At 37.3% G+C, this 19,324-nt stretch overlaps 3 protein-coding genes across 3 annotated transcripts; 1 reads left to right on the top strand and 2 right to left on the bottom strand.

The window, feature by feature from the left end:
- On the bottom strand, nt 4,319-6,460 carry LOC109842623. Its single transcript, XM_020411474.1, has one exon. It carries the CDS (start codon nt 6,458-6,460, stop codon nt 4,319-4,321), a length of 2,142 nt encoding a protein of 713 aa, XP_020267063.1.
- LOC109843823 (homeobox-leucine zipper protein HOX1-like) lies at nt 8,081-9,399 on the top strand. The gene is made up of 3 exons (XM_020412790.1): nt 8,081-8,394; nt 8,831-8,910; nt 9,003-9,399. The coding sequence occupies exons 1-3, from the start codon at nt 8,086-8,088 to the stop codon at nt 9,226-9,228; spliced, it is 615 nt and encodes a 204-aa protein (XP_020268379.1). The 5' UTR covers nt 8,081-8,085; the 3' UTR covers nt 9,229-9,399.
- Nucleotides 9,603-14,173, bottom strand: LOC109841354 (AUGMIN subunit 1). The gene is made up of 6 exons (XM_020410292.1): nt 14,047-14,173; nt 13,527-13,661; nt 12,907-13,030; nt 11,686-11,823; nt 11,482-11,593; nt 9,603-9,879 (listed from the first exon to the last, which is right to left on the bottom strand). The coding sequence occupies exons 2-5, from the start codon at nt 13,646-13,648 to the stop codon at nt 11,483-11,485; spliced, it is 495 nt and encodes a 164-aa protein (XP_020265881.1). The 5' UTR covers nt 13,649-13,661; nt 14,047-14,173; the 3' UTR covers nt 9,603-9,879; nt 11,482.

Here is a 19,324-nt window from a genome sequence, read left to right as displayed (position 1 = left end):
AAAAGACGGAGCTACAACAGAAATGAGTTGATATTCAAACTACAGTAGAAGTGCTAATAAGAACCATTCAAACTACAACAAAAATACGTATTCCGATATTTCGTTGTAATTTTAATTATTAAATTCAGGGTTACAATCCTAATTAAGTCGGATGGATGACGAGAGGTTACGGTTTTAAGGCAGAATTAAAATATTATTATTATTATTATTTGTAAAAGAGTGCTGCTACGGGGACCCAAAATATGGGACCAATGGAAGGGACAGATGAGGTGTCCCCTCCCTATTGCATAATGAGTTGGTCATGCCAACTCATTATGCAATAGGGAGGGGACACATCACCTGTCCCCTCCATTGATCCCATATTTTGGTTCCTTAAATCATTTTTCTTTGCAAAAATCATAGCTCCATCTGTAGCGTACTTGGGAAATATAACAAGAGCTGGTCAGTATAGAATTACCAAACGTGTAGTTTTTTCTTGTTCTTTTTTTTTCAGTTCTAAAAAATATTAATTGGAGCCCAACGTATTTCCTTCCCAAAGTATTGTACTGGGGAAACTAGAGGAAGTAAATTTTCCAAGAGGCGCTCAGAGGTCATCGAAAATTAGTGGACTCACATTCTCCGTGACAAGCGTCAATTGCTAGTGAGTCCCTAGAAATAATTAATAACTAGTTTCCTTAGTTTCGGGTCATTTTTGATGTGCAATAATGAGGTACTCGCTTTTGTCACGCGCATCCAAATCTTAGCCATCATCGGACTTTTTTTAAGTTTTACCTTTCTCAATGAAAAAGTATTTTCATGACTTCTTCTCCAAGCCATCATCGTGTAGACTCGTCAACCCCGCTCACTTAAAGTAGGTGTTGAAACTTCAGTCAACTTAACAAATTTTTTTAGAAAATTAGAATGAAGACCCTCATTTATTAGTCATTTTTCTGTCGTTTTCCAAAGGCAGATTAGACCTTTTAATTGTACGGCGATCATTTTTTTGTCCGATAATTATAAGTACGATTGGGATACGGGTTTGGATCTATATATATATATGTGTAGCTTAATATATTCTAATGAGGTAACTTGTCTCCCCAAAATTACAATGACGCTAGGAGGAGTATTTTTTTCAATCATTTTGCTTCTGTCGTTTGGGATAAATATGCGTAGAGACAAGTATACTGGTTCTTGTATGTGTATATATATATATATAGAGAGAGAATATCAGTGCACATGAGTTAATTGAACGATGGATGAGAAGTGGCCACATTGCTACCGATTATCAAATTTGATGTTTGGTACCAAATATATCTATTATTTTCGAGAGTTTTGGAGAACTTGAGAAGAAGTTGACAGAGAATGAAGATAAATTTGAGAGAGAATTGTGAATATCAGTTGTAATTGGAAGGAGAATGGAAGATTTTTATTATCCAACAACCTGAGTATTTTCCTTTACATCTTCCCATTTATACAAGTTCAATTCCCTTCCGTGCACGTGCACCAACAGTACCTTTGCATAACAGAAATAACAGAAAAACAGCAAACAGCAAAGAAACAGCAAACAATGAAAAACAGCAAACAGCCACTACTAGTATTTATTACAAGTTCTGGAACTCTGAAAGTTTTGCATAAAACTCCCTTGTCAGTTCAACCCTTGCGTATCAGTCCAACCACTTCTTCATTCTTCGACTGCACCCTCAGGTTGATTCAATTCCAGCTGTCTTAACCTTTGCTCCTGACAATTCCCCCCACTTAAATTTGACCTTGCCTCAAGGTCAAAAGTGGGAAACCTCTTCACCAAGTCCCACTATGATTCCCAAGTTGAATCTATCAAAGGCTGTTGCCTCCACTTAATAAGAACCTCAGAGACCAAATGATTCCTTTTAATGATTGTCCTTCTATCCAATATAGCTTCAGGTTCATCAATTATTTCTTCCACATAACTAGGCAGGTCACTTTGTAAAATGATATCAGTACCTACCCTCCTCTTTAACTGGGAAACATGAAAAACAGGGTGGATCTTGGCATGAGTAGGGAGTTCTAACTTGTAAGCTACCTCACCTATCTTCTCCAAAATCTGGTATGGGCCATAATACTTGGGAGATAATTTGTGAGGTTTGCATGAAGAGACACTGACTTGCCTATAAGGCTGAAGTTTAAGATAAACCCAATCACCTACTGTAAAGCTTCTGTGACTTCTGTGTCTATCTGCAAATTTCTTCATTTGTACCACTGATTTCTTCAAGCTGTCTTTCAAAAACTGGAGGGCTATATCTCTGGAAAAAAGAACCCCATCCACTGCTTCAACCTTACAGCTGTTAGGGATATAGGTGAGCAAGGAAGGGGGCTGCCTACCATATACAGTTGCAAAAGGAGTGGTATTTGTAGATACTTTCCAGGTGGTGTTATACCAATACTCAGCTAGAGGCAACCATTTACTCCATTCCTTAGGCTTGTGGCAGCAAAAACAACGCAGATAACCCTCTAAAATTTTGTTAATGATCTCTGTTTGGCCATCAGTCTGGGGGTGGTATGCTGAACTGAACTTCAATTGACTGTGTAATTTAAATAGTTCTTTCCAAAAGAGGCTTGTAAACAAAGGATCTCTATCACTCACTATGGACTTAGGCATGCCATGCAGTCTAAACACTCCTTCAAAGAACACCTGAGCAACTGAGGGAGCATTGTAAGGATGTGATAATGGGGAAAAATGAGCATACTTAGACAGTCTGTCAACCACCACAAAAACAACACTTTTATCCCCACTTTTAGGTAGTTGAGTAATGAAATCAATTGAAAGATCCTCCCAGATGTAATCTGGAATGGGTAAGGGTTGTAAGAGACCTGGGGAAGCTATGTTTTCCCCTTTTGTCCTTTGGAAGATATCACAATTTTGAACATAAGTCTGGACATCCTTCTTCATACCTTCCCAATAACAAGCCCTCCTAAGTCTCTGTAGGGTCCTGGTGATTCCAGAGTGCCCTGCTATTGGACTATCATGGTGCTCTTTTAATAAGGAAGACTTAATGTGTTGAGCTTGAGGACTAATCAAAAGTCTCCCCTTGTAGAAGTAGAGCCCTCCTTTCTTGAAATAATTCCCAGCATTCACTTGTCCATGCAGCAACCTGTCATCCAGTTGCCTAAAATAATCATCTATAGAGCACATGTGTTTAATCTCCTCTAACCAATCACTGGTAAGAGTAGTGAGTGCTGAAACCTCAGTTATAGGAGCAGGAATCTCATCTTCATTATCCTGTAGTCTGGATAAGCCGTCTGCAGCCTTATTCAACTTGCCTGGCTTGTATTCCACCCTATAGTCATATCCATGTAATTTTGCAAACCATTTGTTTTGAATACCTGTGTGAATCCTTTGCTCCAATAGGTATTTGAGACTCTGATGATCAGTTCTGATCACAAATTTTCTTCCTAGTAAATACTGCTGCCATTTTTTTGTTGACAGAATGATTGCCATCAACTCCTTCTCATATGTGAAAAGTGTAACATTCCTTCCTTTCAAAGCAGAACTGAAGTAAGCTATGGGCCTTTCTTCTTGCATCAATACAGCCCCAATACCTGATCCTGAAGCATCACATTCAATGACAAATATTAAGTTGAAATTGGGCATAGCTAAGACTGCAGGTTGAGTCAGTGCCACCTTTAATGCTTCAAAAGCCTTTTCAGTGCAATCAGTCCAAATAAAAGCTCCTTTCTTTAGAAGTTGTGTCAAGGGCTGTGCTATTGCTCCAAATCCCCTGATAAACTTCCTATAGTATCCTGCTAAACCCAAAAAACCTCTCAGCCTCTTCAAAGTTGTTGGTCTTGGCCATTCAATGATAGCCTTGATCTTGTTAGTATCAACCCCAACCCCTTCTTGTGATACAACATGGCCTAAATATTCCACTTGATGTTGTCCAAAACCACACTTTGACATTTTTGCTACCAACTGATGCTTTCTCATAATCAGAAACACTTGTTTTAGATGAAATAAATGGTCCTGCCATCTTGCACTATATATCAAAATATCATCAAAGAAGACAAGGATAGATTTCCTGAGTAGGTCTTTGAAGATAGAATTCATAAGAGCCTGAAAAGTAGAAGGAGCATTAGTGAGGCCAAATGGCATTACCAGAAATTCAAAATGTCCACTATGGGTCCTAAATGTAGTTTTTGGAATATCAGCTGCATGCATTCTAATCTGGTGATATCCAGATTTTAAATCCAGCTTAGTAAAGAATTTTGCCCCATGTAATTCATCCAAGAGTTCATCTATGACAGGTATGGAAAATTTATCTTTGATAGTAGCTTGGTTAAGAGATCTGTAATCTATACACATCCTCTACCCCCCATCAGATTTTTTTACCATCACAACTGGAGAAGAGAAAGGACTGTTGCTAGGTCTAATGATTCCTTTGTTAAGCATGTCTTCCACTTGTTTCTCAATTTCATCTTTTAGAAAACGTGCATGCCTGTATGGTCTGATACAGATTGGTTTTGTGCCATCTTCCAGTGGAATTTTATGATCTATGTCCCTTCTAGGAGGAAGATGTGGTAGCTCCTGAAATACATCTTCAAATTCTAGTATCAGTTCTTGCACTTCTGTAGGTAAGTCTCCCTGTGCACCTTCTGTTGTGCACCTTTGTAGACTCACACTGCACAATTGGATGAAGAACCCTTGCTCTTGTTCCCTGATAGTTTTTGCAATTTGCTTACTGTCAACCAACTGCAAATCTTCTGGAAGTACCCCCTGCAAAGTTTTCTTAACCCCCTCAGTCATGAATGTCACCTGTAGCTTATTGAAGTTCAGAGTAATATCCTCTAATGTTCTCATCCAGTCAGCCCCTAGGACCACTTGACTTCCTCCCATAGGCATAACCAATAGGTTAACCTGAATATTCACCCCTTGGCAGTCTAAAGCTACCCCTGGACACACTCCTCCTCCTTTAATTAGTTCACCACTGGCTACTAGAACCTCAAAATTACTTGATTCTGTCACAGTTATACCCAGTTTCTTAACCAGTTTGGTATTGATGAAATTGTGTGTAGATCCTGAATCTATTAAGATGTTAACAACCTGATTTTTGTAATATCCTACCACCCTAATTATATGGGAAGCAGTAATTCCATTCAATGCATGTACTGAAATAGAGGGAGCTCCCCTGACCAGGCTTTCAACCAACTCCATGACTTTAGAATCTCCTTCTTCCTCCTCTCCAAAATCTTCTTCAGTCCTATCCAGTTCACCCTCTATGATTCCTTCTAAGACAAACAATTGTTTTCCTTTGCACTGATGACCCCTATGCCATTTTTCATCACATGTAAAACACAGGTTTTGACTTCTTCTTTTTTGTATATCTTCAGGGGTCAATTTCTTAAACTGGTGGAAGGGTCTGACTGCTTGAGGATCTGAAGATTTAAGAGAAGGATTTTGTGATTTGTTCATTGAAGAACCTTCTGAGTTTGAAAAACTCCAATGACCCTTATATTTCCTTTCATTTTTCTGCTTGTCCTCAAATAATTTTACCAAGGATACAGCTCCTTTTAAAGAAGTTGGTCTAGCTGCTGAAACATCATATCTCGATTCATCTTTCAATCCCCCTATAAACCTTTCAAGAATGTGTCTCCTAGAGGGTTGATCATCTAACAATCCTAATGCTTGCTCAAATTTTCCCAAGTACTCCCTGACTGTAGAAGTCTGTCTCATGATTGAGAAAGCATCATATGGCCTCGTGAGTTCACTAGGACCAAATCTTGTTATAATTTCTTCTTTAAAAACAGTCCATTGATAATAGTCTTTAATATTCCTAGTGAGCCATCTATACCACTGCAAGGCTTCATCCCTTAGGTAGAATGAACAGACCTTGACCCATTCATCTTTTTTAATATCATAATACTCAAAAATTTGTTCAGTTTGCTCTAACCAAGCTATAATATTTTTAGATCCAGAGAAAGAAGGAAAATCCAGCCGTAAAGATTTCGGTTGAACAAGTTTTTGATTGCTAAAGAAAGAGTTTCTTGGAGTTGATACATTACCAAAGCTGTTGACAGGTTGAAATTCCCCACTGAATTCAGGAGTCATTCGACTTAGGGTCTGATATCCATTACTGTGATCACTCCTATGGGAATCACCAGCTCCTCGTGAACCTGAATTCAGATTCCTGTGATCTTCCCTCGGTCCAGAGCCAAGAATTCCTTGGTCAGAATTCTTGAAATTCTTGAACTCTTGGATTAGAAACTCCAGCTTAGAAGAGAGCTCACCCATCTGTGTTGAAAATCTCTGATTGAAAGAATCCTGTTGTCGACTGAAAGAACTGTTCTTGATAACAGCATCCTCTAATCGAGCAAATCTATCATCTGGAGTATGCTCATCCACCTCAACTTCCACCTGATCGTTCAAGAAATCCTCAGCGCCCGCTTCAGTTTCTTGTTGCTCTGATACCAATTGTGAGGATCGAAGTCCTCGATTCATCTTTCTAGCCATTGTTTTCAGCGAAATTCAGCTTGGAGAAGAAGAGACAGAGATATGAGAGATAAAGAGAGAGAATTGGACAAGAAGATTGTATAGAATTGAGGAGAAGAGATTTCTTATTCAACAGAACTTGTATCTCAATTATTACAACATCTATTTATACAATTCTTCTCACTCTAACAGACTGTGCACATGCACATAATTGCAACAGTAATAACAGAAATTAACAGCTTAACTGTGCACGTATAGACAGTTAAGTTCTCTAACAGAAACCCAACAAACAGTCAAACATTTATTATAGCCCTTGAACTTTGAGAGTTTGCTAAGAAATTATTGCTCTTTTCTTACTGTTTTTTCGTTGTATAAGAAATTATAAGCTGAACAATTTTCATCGACTTATCGCACTCGGAGTAGTAAACAATTTAGGCTTTTTAAATCTAAATCCTAAATTTTCAATATTTGGATGTTAATCGTCCAAACGGACCAATGTAAATCCTAAATTTTCAATATTTGGATGTTAATCGTCCAAACCCATACTAAACAAAAAATCGCAACCACGAATGAGGGAATTTGCCTGTGATTTTTGTATATTATCGTATTTAGTCAAAGGAGAGGGAACATGTGCGGACCAATGTTTCCTCCATCAAGACCGGAGTTTTTATGGGGATATAATCATGGTTTTCTTCCACCTCGAGAAATTGGAAGATCTAAATTATAAAAGTTAATGAGAAATAAATGCATTAATGGGTTAAGTAATGCCTTGGACTACCAATGTTTAATGGCCCCCGTCAGCTAAAAATTTTGAGAAGCACTTATGGATAATAAAATTTTAAAAATAAGAAATTCCTTGCTGTAATCTCATGAATAAAATACTCAATAATATTTTGCAATTAGTATTTAGATAGTTCTCAACATAACTATAGTACAAGAGTAACAATTACTCACAGAGGTGTATGTTAAAATTCCTAGTTAACTATAATTACATAATTTTTCTATGAATATTTTCTGTTGCTCATGTGAACATATCTCAAAGGTGGTTTGGCCCCCTGCGTGTTTGGTCAACTCTCTGGATTAGATCAACCCATGATTCTCATCTATAAGATCCATTAGTCCACAATACCGTACGTGTTCAATTTATTCACAATATTGCTAGCGAAATACAAAAATGACAAAGTCCAAGGAAATTATTGGGTACAAAGAAATCTCGCCTCATTTTTTTAATTTAAATATTTTTCCATAATAGTAAGGTGGTAGGAGACAACAAACACACAATCATAAATAAATAGTTTTAAATGCGGATGTTATCCTTCTTTATTTGTTGTTGGTGGAGGTGGTAATATCACAAAGTATGATCAAGATTTGATCTCCAAAAGAAGAAGAAACTGCCCGGAAATAGACTTTATATGCTGACTTGATGAGTAGTTATCTTTCTTCTTTTTTCTCTCTCTTACCATCTTTAAGGAGTCAATAACACATTCCAACGCACACCCTTACTCCCCATATTAAAACACACCCAAAGAGAAACTCCCTTAATTTGATCACTTTCAATATAACAAACTCCTTAATAAATCCCTCTCCCTATATATATAACTTACTCTAACAAGGAATCATAGAGAGTCAAGCAACATAACTCACAAATGGAAGGAGGTCATGATCATATAGAGGAGAGCAAGATTGGCCTCGGCCTTGCGATAGGAAGCCATGAAAACTATCCTATCTCGCATGATCATAAGCTTCACATCCTCTTCCCTCCGAAAAAGGAAGGAGAAGGAGAAGAAAAAGATCGACAAAGAAAGAGATCGCAGAGTATGGATCGAGATGATGATGAGTCTATAGCTAAAGAAAATAGAAGTGGGGGTGGTGGAGGGAATAAGAAGCTTAGGTTATCACCAGAACAGGTTACTCTGCTTGAAGACACTTTTCGAGAGCACAATACCCTTAACGGTGTAAGTCTGTAAATTTACTTTTTATTTTTATTTTTGCATGAATATTGGGATAAATTGTAGTCTCAACTCGGATGAGAATTTTTTCGTAATTTGTTTTCTTTTCCTTAAATTATGAAAAAGTTCCCGGTTATATGGACTATTTGATAGTTTCTATCAAATTGTGCTCATAAAATTAATATTTTATCTATTAATTGCCATTCATTATTCATTTATATGCATTTAGATCAACTTAGAGCATATGGACCACTATTTCTTTCTTTCTTCTTCTTCTTTTTTTTTAAGGAAATTAAGGCCTTAGTTTTCATCGGAGATGAAAACGGCTACACTCACAAGTTTGATCATTCATTATTAACTTTAATTATGCACTTGTTTATTGTTTCCATAAAAACTTAATTATTTACTAATTAATTAACCAATTTGTACTATATTTCTGCAGTTTCAGAAACAAGAACTGGCTGAAAAGTTGAACTTAAGACCTCGACAAATCGAGGTCTGGTTTCAGAACAGGAGAGCAAGGTATGACATGAAACCGATCTTATTAATCCTTTGTTTTTTTTGTTTTTGTATCTTTATTCTCAAATATTTATTGATTTTTTTCCGGTCATTAGGAATAAGTTGAAGCAGATGGAAGTGGACTTCCAACTACTGAAGAAGTGGTGTGAGACTCTGAATGAAGAGAACCGGAGACTGAAAAAGGAGTTGCAGGAACTGAAGCTGCGGGTAAAGCAGCCGGAGGGGTCGGTGCTGCATCTCGACCTACCACCCAAAGTCGATCCCGGAGCTCCGACGTGCAAGAAGTGCACCAGCGGAGATTCCTCTATTGCAAATGAATGAAATAGTTTGGTGTCAGGTAGTTTTTTTTTCTTTTTTTCTTTTTTTGTAAATATTTGGAGTAGGAGGTGGAACTGAAGTGAAACTGGAATAGGATTAGGAAATAGGATCCCCTGCTCAGGGGCATTTTCGTAGAATTTTATTCCCGCAAGTGGTTAATGAGATTGAAAGAGAAATGCTAACAAAACAATCGCACAGTTGAAGGATTTTGGTTACTTTTTGTTTACTGCATTATTTTCTCTCGACAGACATTCTTCTTTAAAGAAGTAACACTGAGAATTCCGAAAAGATCAAGTCGAATAATCATCAAACTAGGAGCCGGGGGCAAAAAAAATCCCCAGAAAATGCACGTGCAAGATTCATGGCTTAAAGGTATATGACAGGGGAACAAAAATTCAGACCATATGTAAATCAATAAACAGTATATACAAGGAGAGAAATCTCAAGTCAGACTAATCATGCGTTACGTTAGAGTTATGTGGGATGAACATGCACCCATTAAGAGCAAAAAAAAAAGGAAAAAAAAAATACATTACCACATTGTAATTATGCTTGTAGCATATATTGAACAATAAACATGAACTCTGCTCGATGTTTGGCTAAGAAACCTTGCAGCTAAGCTTTCATCACAAAACCCAGAATGAATGCTACAACCTGCAAAGAACAATAGAGTATTATAAGTGGATTGTTATAATGATCATTTGAAAACACCAAGTATAATGTGGCGGCCAAGAAATACATAAGCAGATTATTTTACTCTCTTCCAAGTTCCCACGAAGAATGTCCTTCGAAGTAAAACCCAGGGTGAAGATGAAATTTTCTTGGCTATCAGAGTACTGAAATAGTAAGCATCGTCACAACCTTTGATGATTAAAATCGGGATTTTTAATTTGAGTGTCAACAAGATAAAGTAGGAGTTTAAAAGGTTAAAAGGCCACTTTAGTCCCTGTACTGAGGCTTCATACTCAAACCGGTCCCTATACTTAATTTTTTCTCAACTTGGTCCTCGTACCATACCTCAGTTACAAACTAAGTCCGTGTTTGACTTCCCTTTAAGATTGTGTGTTAAATTTTCTTTTAACACGTTACCCTCAATGATGTAGCTTCCTACTCAAAATGGTCCCCATGCTTACTATTCTCTTAACTTGGTCCCTGAAACACACCTCAGCTACGAACTAAGTTAAAATTATGAGTTTGGAGAAAAGGATGGATATATAACTACATGTGCATGGATGGAACTTGCCCACCTTGACAATTATAAAGTACAGATGCAGTATATAGGCTCACGAGTAATAGTATCTAGTAAATCTTTTTAGTAAAATTCTTTTATGTAATAAATATGAACATACATGGCTGATGTATCACTTCATTTTGCAGCCAGTGTGATAAGAGATGCACAGCATAAAATATCTCAGCTTATAATTTGGATATCCTTATAATGTAGTATAACAGCTTGGACGTGTGACCACATCAACATCACACAAAGTAGTAACATATAACACTCCATATATACTCTAACTAAAAGATGCTAATAAATTGAACGACATAAACTAAAAAAGAACTTAGTTTGTAATTCAGGTGTGCTATGATGACCAAGTTGAGAAAAAAGTGAGTACAATGACCAATTTGAGAATGAAGCCATGTCGTTGAGGGTAATGTGGTCATAAATGAAAATTTGGCATTCAATTTTTAACGGATGTCAAAAAGGACTAGTTTGTAAGGGACCAAGTTGAGGAAAAAAACATGAGGACCAATTACAGTGAAGCCCAAGTACAGGGACTAAAATGGCCTTTTGCCAGAGTATGAAACTAGAAGGAACATGCAGGTGTAGGCATGGCAATAAGCAAGCCAATGAAATGATAATCAAGAAAGATTAACCAGTAATTTTATAAATTTCAAAATTTCAGAAGAAACTAAAAAGAAAATTTTTAATTATTGAATTTAAGCTAAACCAGAAAATTGTCAATGCCACGAAACACTATAATAATGTGGAAAGCTACTGTTACCAAAAGAAACAACCCAGACCTACATCATGTAGACCTTACACGAGGTACTTCACAGACAAACTAAAATTTCTTCATTACAATTATGTTCAGACTTCAAGCATAACAAATGGAAAGAGCAATTCATATAATTTGACACTTGAAGATCATCCTAGAAAATCATAAAAACATGTAATTTGTATAGGATGAATGCAGATTGAAATCAGAACATGCAAGATACCAAATTACATATAAGGAAACTTAGCACATACACCTCATAATTCGGGTGTGGTTAGAGCAGAATGCAGAACTTCTTCAAGATACTTCTCTGCAGCTGCATATTGCCTTCTCTTATCCTCAATAGCCAATGCAGCAAGAGCTTTATCCTGAATAAAATAGCAAGGAAAAAAAAACTAGGTTAACATGTGTGAGTACCCAGAAATATGTGACAATTGTTTAGAAGGAAAAAGAGGCATACAGGAGGCAAGTCCTGGTAACTCCTTAAGGTGTCCAAAATTGGCTTTGTTTTCTTCTCTAGGTCTTTCCTATGCTCAGCCATTTCCATCAACACTCCATGATTGATCTCTGGGGTGTAGCCCGCACGATTTAGCAAAGCCTGCTCATTTATAATTTGAAGAATGAGTACTATGAAGCAAAAAATGATAATCTCTGATCAAAATCATTAGGAATATTGACAAAAAGAATAAAGTTTTAATATGGATAACATTCTTCTGTTTCAAAATGCTAGTATCATGATGTGGAAGAAGAGAGACCGGACTAAATTATCAGAATCTAGATCATAAATACATTGCAGTAGTATACTAGTATAGGTCTATATAGATTGAGCTGATGCGGGACTAAATTATAACAATAAAGTTTTAATTGTTTTTTAAAACAAAAACCATTAAAAAAACAACATCAAAAGATCTAATTACGCCCAAAATTATTAAAAATAAAGGGACATTAGAGACCCACCAGTCATTCCAAGGCCCTAACCTAGGATCACAAGTCACCATTTCCCAAAAGAACTTGAACAGAATCATTTTGATAAGAGTTTCGTCTGATTCAGTAGGTTAAATCAGGTAACAGGTTGATAATCCCAGTACTTGATAAATGGGTCCAAGAACTCAGACCAAGCTGTTGCATTCTCTTTTGCACAGTCAAATCATATTTCATCAGAGACCAATGGTTTTGACATCTTTGTCAGAACAGATTTACCTACAAATATGAGCACTTCTAGTTAAAGCTTCTTCACTTTGTACATTGTCAACAGTTCAAAACATCTGACCTTAAGTGAAGTTTGAATTCTGAAACCGACAAACATAGGGAGACCTTGTAATTAACTAGAAAGGCATGTATGAACTTCATCTCCCGATAATTGGTCACTTCCTGTCACTCATATGGCATAAAATATTATTTATTATCGGAATGCTTTTAACACAAGTATCAATTATGAACTTAAAGTATATGGCATATGCTCCTATTCAATATTCAACACCCATGATACCTTGCCACCTATGTGTCCATCTTGATTATTTGCATCAAGAAAAAGAAAGGTAATGCTCATAAACTCCTCGATGACAGAAAGATAAACATCACCGTTGCTCAAACATAGCGCAGACTAACTCTCAAAACATGTCATTCACCAGGTGCGCAACAAATTTTAGATCACGTAAGTCCAAGTGAAAACTGAGCATACCTTATAATTGGAGTGCTGCAGTATGTATTGCCTTTCTTTTGAATCCATTATTGCCATGTTTGTCTGCCACTGGTGCATTTGAGCCTCTCGAGCAGCAACATCACTTTCAAACTTCACAAAGGTTCTGCAAACGTTAGGGAGCTAGCATTACAGCAGGGGGAAAAAAGAAAAGCAAAAGAAATTCATCTTGGATTTCAAAAAATGTTCCTAAACAAAGGGGAAGTCGACCACTATAATTCAAAAAGAAATGCACTCTAATTCAACCTCGTAAAACTGAAGGGGGTTTAAAGATCATTCAATGAAAGCTAATATGTTGAGTATATTGATGTAGTAAATCAATAGTCCCCTTTGAGATGGGCTTAGAATTTTGCCAACATATTTCAAGTTCATTTCGTCCGTATAAGAGTAGGATTCAAGTTAGACGCATATCGGGTAAGTTTGCGACGATAATACTAGATACTGTATGCTGGAATGTCTTGTCAAGCAGAATGTCAACAAGCAAATTAACAATATCTTAGCATGCACAATATGTGAATCAGCAAAGGCATAGCTCAACAACTGCAACCTTTAAAAAAAAAGGCAAAGCAAAACTCTAAAAATTAGATTGAAGCAATCCTTACTTCTTAAGATCGTTAAGTTTTGCAATTGCCTTCCGAGTGTATTCAAGGAGAACCTTGGACTCCTTCTGCACCTTTGCCCTCTTCTCCTCGACATCCGCCTTCCTTAGTGACAGATCCCCCATGGCCACTGCAAAACTGCATGCAAGTCCACTTCAGCGAATAAAATGACAACAACCACAGGAACAGGCTCATTCAAAAACAAATTTTCATTTCACAGTTCAGCATTAGAACATGTAAATCCATTGAAATTTCTTGACATGAATTAGGAAGGGTGGGAAAAAAGGTCATTTATGGTTAAAATAGATACAGAGATTTCATCTTAAAGAAGTTAAAATGCTTACAATTGAGATTCGATAAACAAGCAGCAAAGTTACAGCAATAATTGTTGGTGATATCAATATCTTTTTGAAGTGCGATTTACCAAAATTTCCAACCTAGCTATTCAAGTAAATGTGAAATCATTAAATAAATCCAAAAACCTCGAACAAGATTTTCAAAACCCTAACCCTAGAAACCTGACCTGCTTGTCTCAGTGTCCCTGACCCCAAGCAGATCGGCCACCTTCGCCACGATCTGAGCAGATCCAATCGCATCGGGAGACAACCTCTCCTGCCCCAATCCAACCCCATCCAAGATCTCCCTTATCCTCGCCGCCTGCGCTCGGTACTCGCTCGCCTTTGTCCGCAGATCTCCGGCAACGATCGACGCAGCTCGAGACCTCGACTGGGACAGCGACGCGATGGAGTGGAGGTGAGCGACGGTGCGAGGGGTGAAGTCGAAGTCGGGGACTTGGCGGCCGGCGGATTCGAAGTGGGAGGCGAGGAAGGAGTTGATCTCGGCGATGCGGGGGTGTGTCGAGGGGAGAGAGGAGATCGGACATCGTGTCCATTTTCAGTTGGAGGCCGGCGGTTCGACCTATTTTTTAAAAAAGTGAAGCGGGCTTTAAGTTTGGGCCCGGCCTCGTGGGCTCTTCTATAGCCTATAATAGCAAGTTTGCTGGCAATAATAACTAGTGATTACTAAAATCAATTTTGCTGGCAATAATAACTTGTGGGCTCTTCTATAGCCTATTAGGGTGCGAATGTGAAATCTATAACTGGTGATCACTAAAATCTACAACAACTAGGATATTTTTCCATATGTAGTGAACTATTCGAATTTGTATCCAAAATATCCAAATACATGTTGGCCATAAAGTTGGAGTAGCTGCTCTAATCCTTAGATTAATGAATTTAAGGTTAATTTTGACGATCAATAGATCTAATCTGGTTTTCTCATGTTTGTTCTATTTTCACATTTATATATGCTTATATAACCGCAGTCACAAGTATTATTCGTATATGTGTCCATATCCGATTTTAGTGGATATGTATATCAATATTCCTTACCGAGGCATATCCGAATTTGCATTTGTATCTATAATTGGTAAGCAGATACAGATATATGAATAGCAAGTGGATCCCCATGATTTCACATTGATTTCTCACAACGTCTCTCCTCTTTACCTCTCTCATCTTTCGATGAATGTTTATGGACACCCCTTAGAAAAATCCTTATACCCATGGTGATACAAGAAGCATGGATACGTATTGATTTAAAAATCACTATATTTCTTAACAAAACCTACCGGATAGTTTCACACAAAAATAATAAAGCGCGGGCGATGTTGCTAGGATATCTCAATCTCGGGAGAACAAATATTAACTAGCACCTCATATAGCAATTAAAAAGCATGAAACTCAGTCTAACCTCTGACCTTGTCCCATCCAATAAAAATCCCTTCTCTCTTATCCAAATTGAATGAATAAATAACTTTGGGAGACAATAACATCTATCAAAATTCGACTTAAGACAGAGAAATGAAGGCTTCAGCCAATGCGTGCAATATTTATTTTTTGTTAGTTAATTAAAAGGGTAGATTTTATATGAAAAATAGCTCACGGACCCGAAAATAGGACAGATAGAGGGGGACAAGTGAGGTGCTCCCCTCTGATTGCATAATGAGCTGGTCATGGCCAGCTCAATATGCAATTAAGAAGGGACACCTCACATGTCCCCCTACCTGTCCCGTTTTCCGGTCCCCGTAGAAGCGCCCATTATATATCACCATCTTATCTATAAACAGTTAGTTGGCCGTCTTCGCCTCATAAATAGAGATGGCCCCTTCAGCAGTGTGCCATCATCGTCTGCTCCTCATGATTATTTATCACACCCACGAAGTGGATTGAATTATGCGTCAAAAACTAACCCCCACGAGTGGAGTTGGGTGCACGCATTAATTGAAACCCAAAAATGCCCGCACGCACGTGTATTCATTATTACGGAAAATTTTGGCAAGTGGGGGCAATCCCTGCGCGTGTGTGGGTTATTCAAAAATCTTAATTTCGCTTGTCGTAACAAATCACAATTCAAATATCCTCGACCGATTATAATTCAAGACTGATATGTTTTAATCTAATTTCTTTCTATAGTTAAGTTAAGAAGAAGCATCACTGATCGCCTCTTGAAGATGTACGACTTAATTACGAATATGGTAATTTCAAGGGTATTATGAGTTAATTAATTAGGGGCTGTTTGGTTGCACATTTTTTGAGAAAACTTTTCTCAAAACATCTGACAATGGCAACTTTGTAATTAAAAGTTTTTCAGAGATTTCTGCAAATTGTGTTTGGTTCAACAAAAAATTTACAGAAATATTTTCTATAAAATATAAAAACCTACCAAATTTTACAAAAAACAATTTCCTCTCAAAATGAGAGGAAATCACCAGAAATCTGACACATACCATATTTAATTAAAAACCTACCAAATCTTGTTATTTTCTATAAAGTTATGAGCTATTTTCTTGTTTTGAACCAAACAAACAAAGTACAAAAAACAAGAAAATTGGTACTTTTTTATTTCTCAAAACTTTTCCTATAATTTTTTTAAGAAATACAAGAAAATCATATTTTAGGTGGAAAACATTTCCTATAATTTCTAGAAATTGAACCAAACACCCCCTTAATCACTAGAATGAAATTTCAAGTTCTTCTAGCAGACTGATTGAATGTATAAAAAGGTGAAGTTGTCGCATCGTACGAGCAAAATCCTTCATTTTCCCTTTTTCCGAATTAAAGAAGTCGTCAAATGTCCTTCGTTTAAACATTGCCCTGCTCATTTTATGTTAGTTATTATTTTTTTTTCTATTTGTTTTTTACTACCGACACAACGGCTCAGTTAAATTAAGTCACATGCATGCGCATGTATGCGACTGACCATCATCTTAATTAATTTGCTGCTTCAATCCCATCACGTACATTTTCAGATGGCGAGTGCGAGCTCACGTCAACCGCTCCCTCAGTTCATCGATCACCTCAGAATTCAGATATAGTTGTTTATCATTTAATTCGCAGTTACAATTTATTCGAACGGAATTTAGGAATTATAGTGTCAGTTAGTACTCTTCTGCGTATTTTAAATCATGATATGTTAGAATTAATATAAAACTATAATCCTTGATCATCATCATAACTCCGAAGTTTTGGTCTAATGGTTAGAGGAACTAAATTTAAGATGATATCAGAGCAACTCAGTTTTAAATCCCACCGGTCAAGAATTAAATGCGGATTTTCTAAAAATTAACACCGCTCGTGAGTCCAGGTTTCGACCAATAATTAAAAAGGGCGCTCGACCTGCGGGAACATGTTAGAATTAATATAAAACTATAATAATTGTTTCTCACCATAACTCTGGAGTTTTGGTCTAATGGTTAGAAAAACTAAATTTAAGATGACCATCTATTTATTTTCTCGACAATTGTGATCCGTCCGTCGTGAATGAAAGTGAAAATGAACACGCATGCTTGAGTGGGTGGGGGTAGGGGTGTCCAAAAAGCCCGGAGCCTGGGCCCGGCCCGGTGCGCCGGCCGGTCGTGGCCGCGCGGCCGCGGGGCCCGGCCGTCGCCGTTGACGAGAGCCCTCTGTCCGGGCCCGGCCTGGGCCGGAACAGTGCCGCCAAATTGGGCACTGGGACTTCGAATGGCCGGGCCGAGCCGGGCTGACCCGGCCCGGTCCGGGCTGACCCGGCCCGGTCCGGCGCCGAACGGTCACTTTCGTGACTGTTTTGGCCGGGCAGGGCTGGCCCGGGCCAAATCTGGCCTAACGGCCAGATTTGGTCTTTTGACCGTTTTGCCCCTTAAAACGGTCAAAAAACGGCTATTTTTCGAGGGTTTTTTGGTCATTTACCTAGGGGGCTGCTTCTATAAATAGAGGGGGGGTTTCAATTCATTTTCTCACAACAAAACTCATCTATTTCTCTCTCTACTACTCTCTTATACAATCTTATACTATCTCATACTAATATACTATCCTATAATCTTTTGTATTTTCTAATACTTCCAACAAATGGCTTCTGGGTCTGATTATGAAGAGCAACATGCAACTCCTACCGATCCAGAGATGAGTCCTCCTACAACAACTCCTCATCCTACCGGTGTTAATCCTGAATCTGGTGGCGACGAATCTACGGCACCAAGAGCTCCAAAAAGGCCGAGGTCTGATGTATGGAATTTTTTTGAGAAGATAGACGTCACCAAGGATGAACACGGTAGGATCATCTCTCAGAATGCGAAATGTGCGTTGTGCGGCCAGATATTCAAAGCTCATCATAAGAGCGGCACCAACCATCTCAAACGGCATATTGAAAAACACAACAAAGGCCAAAATCTACAAGGTGATATCCGGCAGTCTATGCTTTCCCAATCATCCTCTTCAGGTACCCTCGGCAGTTGGAATTATGACGCTGCCCGAGCCCGGAAATGCGTAATCAGGTTTATTGTTCTTAAAAACCTTCCTTTTAAATTAGTAGAAGATGATGAATTTGAAGATTTATTTAGAGATGGTTTTTATCCTGCATTTACAAAATTTTCTCGTCAAACCTGTCAACGTGATATTTTAAAATATTATGTTGAGGAACAGGGAAAAATAATTTCTTATTTTAAAAATTTAAACTGCAAATTTTCTTTAACTTCTGATATTTGGTCATCTAGAGTGCAAACTGGTTATTTATGTATAACAGCACACTGGATTGATGAAAGTTGGAAAATGTTTAAAAGAGTTGTTTCTTTTATTGCAATTGAAGAGTCACACACTGGTATTAATGTTGCAAATTTAATTGTTGAAGAACTTATGAAACTAGAAATTGATCAAAGAATATTTACTCTTTCACTAGATAATGCAAGTAATAATAATGTAGCTGTTGATTTTCTGAAAATAACTTTGTCATTGCCATGTCATGGTGAGCTTTTTCATGTTAGATGTATCTGTCATATTTTAAATTTAATTGTTCAAAGTGCATTTTCTGAAATTAAACCCATGATAGAAAAAGTTAGAACAGTTACTAATATGCATAATGCTTCTGAAATGAGAATTAAAAGATGGAAACAATGTTGTAAAAGAAAAAATTATAAGCCTAGACTAATTCCAAAAGATGTTGACCATAGGTGGAATTCCACCTATGCAATGTTATCTGTAGCAATAGAATATAAAGAAATTATAAATGATTTTATAAATTTTTATGCTTCTAGTTCTAGCTCTGGTAGTGCTTATGGAATAACTGAAGATGAATGGACAGTTATATGTAAATTAAATGAGATGTTACAAGTTTTTTATGATGCTACTATGTTATTATCTGGTTGTTATTATCCAACTATTACTTTAGCTGCTTTACAAATTTTAAATATTCAAAAAAATTTTACAAAATATCGTATGGATGATATTTTTGGAAGTATAATTTTTGAAATGGAGAGTAAATTTAAT

The sequence above is a fragment of the Asparagus officinalis genome, chromosome 5 (assembly GCF_001876935.1).
Source record: "Asparagus officinalis chromosome 5, Aspof.V1, whole genome shotgun sequence".
In the NCBI taxonomy this organism is placed as follows: Eukaryota; Viridiplantae; Streptophyta; class Magnoliopsida; order Asparagales; family Asparagaceae; genus Asparagus; species Asparagus officinalis.
The sequence above is the reverse complement of the archived record's forward strand: the minus strand, read 5'-3'. Positions and strand labels throughout refer to the sequence as shown.